Source organism: Terrapene carolina, unplaced genomic scaffold (assembly GCF_002925995.2).
Source record: "Terrapene carolina triunguis isolate 2854851 unplaced genomic scaffold, T_m_triunguis-2.0 Scaffold836, whole genome shotgun sequence".
NCBI lineage: Eukaryota > Metazoa > Chordata > Testudines > Emydidae > Terrapene > Terrapene triunguis.
Window position 1 is genome coordinate 4,314,883 of NW_020665187.1, and position 9,884 is coordinate 4,324,766.

General features: G+C 66.8%; 1 protein-coding gene across 1 annotated transcript in view; it reads left to right on the forward strand.

The window, feature by feature from the left end:
* Positions 1–9,247, forward strand: part of AGAP2 (ArfGAP with GTPase domain, ankyrin repeat and PH domain 2) — a 32,098-nt gene extending 22,851 nt beyond the window's left edge. Inside the window, exons 8-20 of the mRNA XM_026660728.1 lie at positions 723–844; positions 1,523–1,675; positions 1,941–2,027; positions 3,731–3,835; positions 4,105–4,267; positions 4,775–4,894; positions 5,250–5,402; positions 6,144–6,203; positions 6,834–6,985; positions 7,516–7,606; positions 7,731–7,953; positions 8,357–8,612; positions 9,041–9,247. Of these exons, the coding sequence (XP_026516513.1) occupies positions 723–844; positions 1,523–1,675; positions 1,941–2,027; positions 3,731–3,835; positions 4,105–4,267; positions 4,775–4,894; positions 5,250–5,402; positions 6,144–6,203; positions 6,834–6,985; positions 7,516–7,606; positions 7,731–7,953; positions 8,357–8,612; positions 9,041–9,247 (1,892 nt within the window). The remainder of the gene's footprint in view (positions 1–722; positions 845–1,522; positions 1,676–1,940; positions 2,028–3,730; positions 3,836–4,104; positions 4,268–4,774; positions 4,895–5,249; positions 5,403–6,143; positions 6,204–6,833; positions 6,986–7,515; positions 7,607–7,730; positions 7,954–8,356; positions 8,613–9,040) is intronic.
* Positions 9,248–9,884: the final 637 nt, after the last annotated feature.

Consider the following 9,884-nt stretch of genomic DNA (forward strand, 5'->3'; position numbering starts at 1 on the left):
TAGGCAAAATGGCAAGTGTTATGAAATGGTGAACAGAAGTTACAATGCTACAGGATAACTAAAAACAATTTCATTCACATTGGTTCTACATGGGCCAGGACCCCAGGCAGCTCTACGTGGCTGGGGCTGGCGTGGTTTATTCCCCCATGGATCCCTGTGGCCGTGGCAGGGGTGGTTTGTTCCCCCTAGGGGTCCCCATGGCCGTGGCTGGGGTGGGCTCTCCCCCGGGGGGTCCCAGTGGCTGTGGCTGGGACGGTCTGTCTCCCTGGGGGTCCCTATGGCTGGGGCAGGCTCTCCCATGGGCTGGGGGCCCTGTGGCCGTGGCTAGGGTGGGCTTTCCCCCTGAGGGGTCCCTCTAACCGTGGCTGGGGCGGGATCTCCCACGGGGGGGTGTCCGTGTTGCCGTGGCTGGGGGGGGGGTCTCCCTCGGGGAAGGGTCTGCGTGGCCGTGGCAGGCTCTCCCACGGGGGAGGGTCCGTGTTGCTGTGGCTGGGGGGGGCTCTCCCACGGGGGGGAGTCCATGTTGCCATGGCTGGGGGGGGCTCTCCCACGGGGGGGAGTCCATGTTGCCGTGGCTGGGGGGGCTCTCCCTCGGGGGGGTCCACGTGGCCGTGGCAGGCTCTCCCACGGAGGGGGTCTGTGTTGCCGTGGTAGGGGGGGCTCTCCCTCGGGGGGGTACGCGTGGCTTCCTGTCTCTCATGGGACTTTCCTTCCCCTCCCAGTCGCCCAGAAGGTCGTGACTCTGAAGAAGCAGCAGCAGCTCCTGGCCTCCTGCAAGTCCCTGCCCAGCACCCCCAGTCACTCGGCCGCCTCCACCCCCGTGGGCGGGATCCATCCTGGACAGGTACGGCCAGCCAGCGCCTCCCTTAGCCAGCAGGGGGCACCGCAGCACCCGGGGCGCCCCCTCCCCAGCCCCAGCCGCCTCCAGGCCTGCAGCCCCCTTCATGGAGCCGGCGGCGGGACAGTTCCAGCCCCAACGGCACCGCGATGCCCAGGCCTTCCCGATCTGCCCACTGAACCGGGGCAACTGGGACAAGCCTGGCTCGGGGGGGGGGGTACAGGCAGAGCTGGCACTGCCCTGGGGGGGGACAGGCATAGCTGGCACTGCCCTGGCCTGGTGGGGGTACAGGCAGAGCTGGCACTGCCCTGGGGGGGGGACAGGCAGAGCTGGCCCTGCCCTGGCCCTGGGGGTGTATAGGCAGAGCTGGCACTGCCCTGGCCCTGGGGGAGTGTGTGTGTCGGGGGGGTTATAGGCAGAGAATAAAACCCAGGAGTCCTGACTCCCAGCCCCTGCTCCTTTAACCACTAGGCCCTACTCCCCTCCCAGAGCTGGGGACAGACCCCAGGAGTCCTGGCTCCCCCCCCCGCCCCTCGAACCCCTAACCCCCCACATGCTCACTGCATTCCCTGGCCCCCAGCCCGTCGGGGGCATTTCCGTGGCCCAGGGGGAAAGGGGCCCATGGGCAGCGGGCGGCTCCAGGCAGGGGGACGCTGACGCCCGGTGCCCGGGGCTCTTTTCCAGGCCAGTAATGGAGGCCACGCGAGCGATTACTCCTCCTCCTTGCCGTCTACGCCCAACATCAGCCACCGCGAGCTGCGGAGCGAAGGCTCGGTCGGGATCGGCACCCCCAGCTCCCTGCACCGCGGGGCCAAGCGCCGCACCAGCCTCTTCACGGTGAGCCCCCCTCCCATCTCCAGAGCTCCCGCCCGGGCACCGCTGATGGTGCCGTTCCCTGGAGCCCCGTGCCGCTGCCGGCCACACACCGCCGTGGGCTGCAGCCACGCCCCACAGCCGCCGGGGATTGGGAACGCATGGGAAGGTGGGGCACAGGCATGTGGGTTTGGCTCCCAGACAGGTCAGTGGTGTTTCCTGGGGCCGGCTCAGTGGCGCCCCCTGGGGGCCGTGTTCCTTTTGCTGAGGGCTCCTTGTGGCGTTGCAGAACCGCCGGGGGAGCGATTCGGAGAAGAGGAGCCTGGACAGCAGAGGGGACAGCACGGGCAGCGGCCGCGCCATCCCAATCAAACAGGTGAGAGCCGCGGGCACAGCCGGGACCCGGCCACCTCGTCCCGTGGCAGCTGGCATCCCCCCCCGTGCCCGAACGGTGTGCCCAGGATTTTCCTTTGCCACACACAGCAAATGCACACCCGGCCAACACACACACACACACACACACACACAGCAAACACACACACAGCAAAATACACACACAGCACACATACACACACCCAGCACACACACACCCAGCAAACATGCACACACACATACACAGAGAGCACAGCACACACACAGCAAACACACACACAGCAAACACACACACAGCAAACGCGCGCACACACACACACAGTACAGCACACACACACACACATACATACACACACATACACACACACAGAGCACACACACACAGCAAACGCACACACACACACACACACACAGTACAGCACACACACATACATATACACACATACACACACAGTACAGCACACACACACACATACACACACACACACGCAGCAAACGCGCACACACACACACAGTACAGCACACACACGCACACACACATACATATACACACATACACACACACACACAGAGCACACACACACACACAGTACAGCACGCACACGCACACACACATACATACACACACACACACAGAGCAAACACACACACACACAGCAAACACACACACACAGCCCGGCACATACATGCCCGCCCAGGAACACCCACGGGGATGCACACAGCTCTGATGGCTTCAGCCCAGCCTCCCTGCTATTCGTGCATGTCCAGCTTGGGGTCTGACCCCGACTCGGGGAGCACCCAGCCAGCCCACCGCACACGCGGGCAAACACTGTCTCCACCTCCCTGGCCCTCCCGGAGTGGCTGACTGCCCAGATGCCAGGGGGTAAGCGGCATTGGCTGTAATCCACCCGCTGAGCCTGGGGACGGATTGGGGAGCGCAGGTCGCAGCTCCGCGCGGACCCGGCCGCAGCCAGCGCGCTGCGGTGACCAGGTCTCGATCCTGCGCTGGGTGGAGGCACCCAATAACCACGGCGGGCGAGGGGTGTCCGGTGAGCACGGGTGAGCTATGAACGCGGGGAACCTCCCCCGGGCAGCAGCCCCTGCCACGCTGAGGCCCGGGGCTGTGCCACACCCAGCCTGGGCCGAATGCAGGATGACCCACAGCCCTGGTCGTGGCTGGATACCGCTGCGGGGGGCCCTGAGAGGAGGCGGTGGCCTAGTGCACAGAGCACTGGACCGGGACCCAGACGACCTGGGTTTTATTCCGAGCTCAGCCACCGACCGGCTGGGTGACCTGGCACAGCCTCGCTCGTAAAAAGGAGGGGGGGCCTCCTTGGCATGGATAACGCACTCTGCGGCCCCGGGCAGGCAGCCCCGGGAAAGGCACAGGGTTCGTGCCGAGGCCGGCGGGAGGAGGTGGCTCGGGGCTGGGCAGTCCCCCTTGCTCACCATGGGATGAGGCCCAGTGTGACCCCCACCCCCAGAAGGCAACGGGGTCACTCCAGGGATGGTGCCGTCACCATAGCATATGGGAGGGGGAACTGCAGTCGCTTGGTCCCTGGGACACTGAGCACACCCTCCCCCTGGGCTGTGGGCTGCACCCCGAGTCACCCCGCTAGCTTCCCCTGACGTGGGCAGTAGTCTGGAGGAACCCCGCACCCCCCCACACGCCCCCCGGCCTTGGCTAACCTGCCCCACTCCCCACAGAGCTTCCTGCTGAAACGCAGCGGCAATTCCCTCAACAAGGAGTGGAAGAAGAAATACGTGACCCTATCCTGCAACGGGCTCCTCTTCTACCACCCCAGCATCAACGTAAGTGCCGGGCCATGCCCCCCCGCACCCAGACCCCTCGCCAGGTGTGGCTCGTTCAGCGGCTCTCCCGGTTTCCCCATCTCCCCCGGCCCGCTGAGCGCCAACACTCGGGACCGGGCGCCCAGTCTGCACCGTCCCGCCAGGGGAGAGGGGACACTGGACCGGGGCCGGGCCAGGCGCCGTGGGGATGGGCACGCAGGGCGGAGAGCCGGGTGGAGTTCGCTCCGCGGGGGCTTTGTGGTGACTCCCCGTCTCTCCCCTCCCCCTAGGATTACATTCACAGCACCCACGGGAAGGTGATGGACCTCCTGCGCACCACCGTCAAGGTGCCCGGCAAGCGCCCCCCCAGGGCCATCTCCGCCTGCAGCCCCTCCTCCAGCATCAACGGCCTGGTGCGGGACGTGAGCGGGGGGCAGGCGCCCGAGGGTGGCGGTAAGTGACCACAGGGCCCAGCTGGGTGCGAGGACCCAGCCTGGGCCGCCTCCCAGCCGGGGCGTCAGCACCTGGACCGTGGGTGGTGGGCAGCCTGGGGGTCTCCCTGCTGCCGCGCCAGCCTGGCACCCCCAGGGAAGTGGGGGAGGCGGGGGGCCTGACGCTCGTGTGTGTAGGGGAGGCTGGCACACCGGGGGGGGGGGGCAAAGGGGGGGGCCCAAGGGGGCCTGGCCCTCTCTGGGGAGGGAGGCCGGGCTGGGTGCCCCAGGAGGGTCTGGCATTCTAGGGTGACTCCAGGCCCCCCCAGCCTGAGCCCTATGCCCAGCTGTCTAACACAGCTCAACGGTGACACCTAGTGGCCCGGTGGATTGCTCCTTAGCCATGCTCACCGGTGCTGGCTGGCATGCTGGGTCCATATCTCATCGTACGGGCCCAGCACACTGTCTCGGCTGGATCCAAGGTCCTCCGCCTTGGGGAGACCCCTCAGCTCCCCTTCTCCCCCCACAGCTAGCCTCTCCCCCGCGGTGCTGACCATCCCGACAGAACAAGCGGCCAAGGCCCCGGGGAAGGCGGACCGGCCCCTCCAGCGTTGCGCTTCGGCGGCCAGCGCCAAGACCTCCGGCGGGGGTAGGTTCGGTGCTGCCCCCTGCAGCTCCCGGCACCCGGCGCCAAAGGCCGGCGAGCAGAGCGGGGGCAGAGAAGGCCACTGGGGGGTACGTGACAGCCGTGGGGCATGCTGGGCTCCCAGCAGGACCTCTGGTGATGGAGGCACTGACGCTTCAGGCCTGATGCTGCCCAAGGACCCCAGAGATTGAACCTGGAACCCCGATCACGCCCAGGGGCCCGAGAAATCCCTCTCCAGAGCCTGACAGGGTGGCTGGCTCCCAATCCCTGAGAATGCCAGTGGGCTTCTCCGGACACCGGGGAGGTCGGAAGATGTGGGGGCCATGGGGTGACTTCTCCTGCCCGTGTCTCTCTGCAGAGGGGTCCCCGGCCGGAGAAGGGGTGTCCAGCCCCAGTCCCAGCCCCGGAGGCAAAGACCCGCCTCCTTCGCCCATGATTGACAGGAAGAAGCATCGCCGGAAGAAGCTGATGACCCCCTCGAAAACTGAGGGGTCGACGGGGCAGGCGGAAGGTGAGGGAGGCTGTCGCCGCGCTAATGCAGGGAGACGCCCCTTGGCAGCCTCGTGAGCAGCACTCCTGGCCCGGGGGCCCCAGAGCACCCTGGGAACGGCCTTGAAAGTGCCCAGAGCCGAGCAGGGAGGGGCAAGGGGGGGGTCCGGGGGCCCTCGAGGGAGAGGACAAAGAGAGTCGGCCCGTGGGACTCCTGGACACCTTCGGTGGGCTCCCAGGGCACGAGTGGGGCTGCGTCTACACTGCAAAGCAACAGGGCTTGAACCCCAGGTCCCGGCTTGACTCCGGTTCGGACCCTCCACCCCTGGGGGGTCCGGAGCCTGGATCCAAGCCCTGGGCTAGCGCGATTTGTGTGTAGACAGGAGTGGGTTCCACGGAGACCCGCCCTGGCGGGGAAGGACTGCCACGGAGCCGGGGGGGCAGGGCGACTCTGACCCAGAGCAGCGTGGCATGGGGTACGCCCAGCCCAGAGCAGCACGCCCAGGCGATACCGGCCCATGCTGACAGCCAGACTCTGCGCCGTTTCATTCCCGCTCTGCGAATGGCTTCCCAGCACGCGCCCCCCACAGCTCTCCCCACACCTCTCCTGGGGGGGGGCTCACACCGCTCACAGCTTCCTCCCTCCCCCACCAGCGCTTTGCCTCCCCTCCCCCCGGGTGGGATCCCCATCTTCTGGCTTTTTCTCTTGACTGTCTCCCTTTATTCTCTCCTGCCTCCCGCCGCCCCCCCGGACCCTCCGCAGCCAAGCGCAAAATGTGGAAATTAAAAACCTTTGGTAGTTTAAGAAATATTTATAAAACAGGTAACGCGCAGCGGCCGTCACGCGGTGCTGGTGTCACTCATGCATGTCGATGTGCTTCCATCGTGGGGTGCCACCGGCCGCCTGGCTCCGGTGCCCCCCCCCCGGGGCGGGGAGGAGCCCGACCATACCCAGGGCAAGGGGCAGGGCAGACAGCTGGGTGTCGAGCTCCATGCCAATGCCAAAAGTGCTGGCTGGCACAGGATGAAGGCAGGGGCACTGCTCTGACGACTTGCCATTGGCCCCTGCCCCGCCAGCTAGCTACATGCCCGCATGCTGTCTGTACGCTCATCCAAGCCGGGTTCCCCCGCGTCACAGCCACCCTCTGGCCAGCAGGGGGCGGTAAGTGCCACTTTGCTGGCGCTCCCGCCCCGCGACCGAGCTGCCAGCTCCCTCCTGACACTACCCAGCTGGCCCCAGCTCCTTTAAAGGGGTATTTTGGGTCCTCCCTACAAATAAACCTGGAAGCAGGGGGGTGCTCGGCCAGGCAGGGAGCCCCTCACGCCCAGCCTTGGCGCCCCCTGTCCGGCAGACAGACCTCCCCCAGCCTGACCGTGGGTTGCTCCAGTGGGGTGCCCAGGTGGTGACACTCCGCCCCCCCCCCGGGCTGGGGGCTCCCTTTCCCTTCTGCAGAGGAGGAGAACTTTGAGTTCATCATTGTGTCGAGCACGGGCCAGACATGGCACTTCGAGGCCGGCAGCTTCGAGGAGAGGGACGCCTGGGTCCAGGCGATCGAGAGCCAGATCCTGGCCAGCCTGCAGTGCTGCGAGAGCAGCAAAAACAAGGTATGTCGGCCCCAGCTGCTCCCCAGGGCCAGCCGCCTTCTGGGGCATTTCCCAAAGTCCTCTCTCTGCCATCCAGCCACTGAGCCACCAGGACAGTCTGGGAACTCCCTGCCCTGCCCTGCCACCTGGGCGGAGCCCTGCCTGCCATCAGTCAGTCCCTTCAGAGAGGGAAATGCAGCCACTTCTGGAGGACAGCGGCCAAAGTGTACAGCTCCCGGCATAACCCTGTATTGGGGGTGGAACTGGGCCAAACCCCTTTCTCTGGGGTCTTTAATATCTGTGTAGGGAACCCTCCCACAGGGAGCGATTCACCCCTGAGCAGAGGGGGAGCCCAAGGTGGGTGCCGCTGACGTCCCACAAGGGTCTGCCAGGACTAGAACTGGGGGTGTTTCAGCTCGGATGTGGCTCCCCTTGAGCCCCATGGCCTCCGCTGGGGTACATCTCGGGGGGCTGGTCAATGTCCTGGCTCCGGGATCTCCCAGCTCCCCGGCTGCTTGGCCAACTGCCCCCCCCCGCTTTGCTCCCCGCAGGCCCGGATGGACAGCCAGAGCGAAGCGGTAGCCATCCAGGCCATCCGGAACGCCAGAGGCAATTCCCTGTGTGTGGACTGCGGGGCACCGAGTAAGTCTCACTCCTGGGGGGGCTGGCGGCAGCGAGGCTGGTGCCGGGGGGGGGGGCTCTCCCTGGCCGGCTGTCTCCCAGACCGCGACGCTGATGGGGAACTCTCCTCCCTCCCTCCCCCCAGACCCCACCTGGGCCAGCCTGAACCTGGGGGCGCTGATCTGCATCGAGTGCTCGGGCATTCACCGAAACCTGGGCACCCACCTGTCGCGGGTGCGCTCGCTGGACCTCGACGACTGGCCCCTGGAGCTCACCCTGGTGCTGACGTCCATCGGCAATGAGACGGCCAACAGCATCTGGGAGAAGAACACCCAGGGACGCCGGAAGCCCACCTGCGAGTCGTCCCGGTGAGCGCCCTCCCCCCCGCCCCATGTGCCAGCCCCATGCCCACCCCCGGGGGCTGGGCAGGAGCCACTGGGGAAAGAGGCAGAGAAGGGAGAGTGCAGCCCCCCCTGTGGGGTTTGCCACTCGGCCGGTGTTTCCTGGGGGTGACAGCTAATGGCTCAGGAATGGGGGAGGAGGGGGTGATGCTGAAAGTCCCCTGGAAATAACAGTCCTCTCTTGCCTAGTAGGACCCTGTAGGCACCAGGCTATGGGCATTACCAGCCTGCTGGGGGGTGGAGGTTGCAGGCATCATGGGTTGGGCACTGCCAGGCCCCTGGGGGTACCCAGCTCTGGGCTCTGCGTCTCTGCCCAGTCTGTCTGCATCGCCGGGCACACATCACCGCCCGTGTGCGTCTCTCGCCGCAGGGAGGAGCGGGAGTCGTGGATCCGGGCCAAGTACGAGCAGCGGCTGTTCCTGGCCCCGTTCCCCAGCCCCGAGATCCCGCTGGGGCAGCAGCTGTTCCGGGCCGTGCAGGAGAAGGACCTGGGCACCGTGCTGCTGCTGCTGGCGCACAGCACCAAGGAGCTGATCAACACCTGCTCCGGGGACAAGGACCGGCGCACGGCCCTGCACTTGGCCTGCGACCTGCCCCATGTGGTCATCACCCAGCTGCTGGTCTGGGTACGTCCGGCTGCCTGGGTCAAGGGGGGCTGGGGGATCCGCTGCCCTCGCTCATAGCAAGCAGGGACCAGCACACTGGGCCCCCTGGCACTGTGGGCTGCGGGGCCGGGATGCCAGCTGCAGGGCGTTCCAGCCACGAGCAAGCTTATAGCCTGAGCATTGTGACATCACGGCCTGTTGCTCCGGAAAGGTCTGTGACATCACTGGTTGTGCGGGTCCCCAGAGACCTATACGGGGTGGCCAATCCGAGCCAGCGGCACATCCCGGTGCCCCTGGCTGCTTGTTAGCCTGGGATTTCACCTGCCGGAGGGGCGATCCCATAGCGATGCCTGGCTCCGGGATCCCCCCGGGAGGGTTGGTGCCCACTTCCGGGGCAGGCTAGCTCTGGTCCGGAGCCGCGCCCCTCATCCCCGCCTCTCTGTCCGCAGTACGGCATCGACGTGAAGGCCCGAGACGCGCTGGGCCACACGGCCCTTTTCTACGCCAGGCGAGCCGGGAGCCAGGAGTGCGCCGAGATCCTCCTGCAGCACGGCTGCCCCAGCGAGGGCCACGGCACCGTCGCCACGCCCGGCCTGCGCCGGAAAAGCAGCACCGCCAGCATGGGACGGTGTGACACTCGGACCGCCCTGGTATAGCCAGCCAGCCCCGCCGGACTGCCCCGTGCGGGGCCTCGGGGCTCAGCCCAGAGCAGGGGGGAGACTGCCAACGCCTCGGCCCTCTGCAGAGCCCTCCCCAGCGGGCTGCGGGCCTGCCTCGGGCCACCTGGACCGGGTGCGCCGGAGCTTGAGCCCGACGCAGGGCTGGAGGGGAAGGACGCGGGGGTGGCCAGGGGACAACTCCAGTGGCAGGCCCATCCCGCGCAGGCCGCACCTGCCGGATGCTGAAGGGACGTTCGGCCCAACGGGCCCAGCTTTTCCAGGCACGGCTGGCGAGGCGGGTGCCCAGGTGAGGCAACCCCTGGGTGCTGGCTGGGCAGGACGCCGGGCGTCCCCATCCTCCGGCCACTGTCGGACAATTTGTATTTTTGATGCTCTATTTATTACTCAGCCCCTGCTGGTGGGGCCCGTTCTGTCCCTGTCTCCTCGGGGCCCCTGCTGCCCATCCCTACTGCGCCAGCACATCTTCCTGAGGCCTCCTGTGTGGCTGGGCAGGGGATGGGAACACGCAGGACAAAGAGAGGCAGCTTTGTCAGAGCACAGGGCTGGGAGCCAGGACTCCTGGGTTCTGTTCCTGCCTCTGGGAGGGGAGTGGGGTCTAGTGGTCAGAGCACAG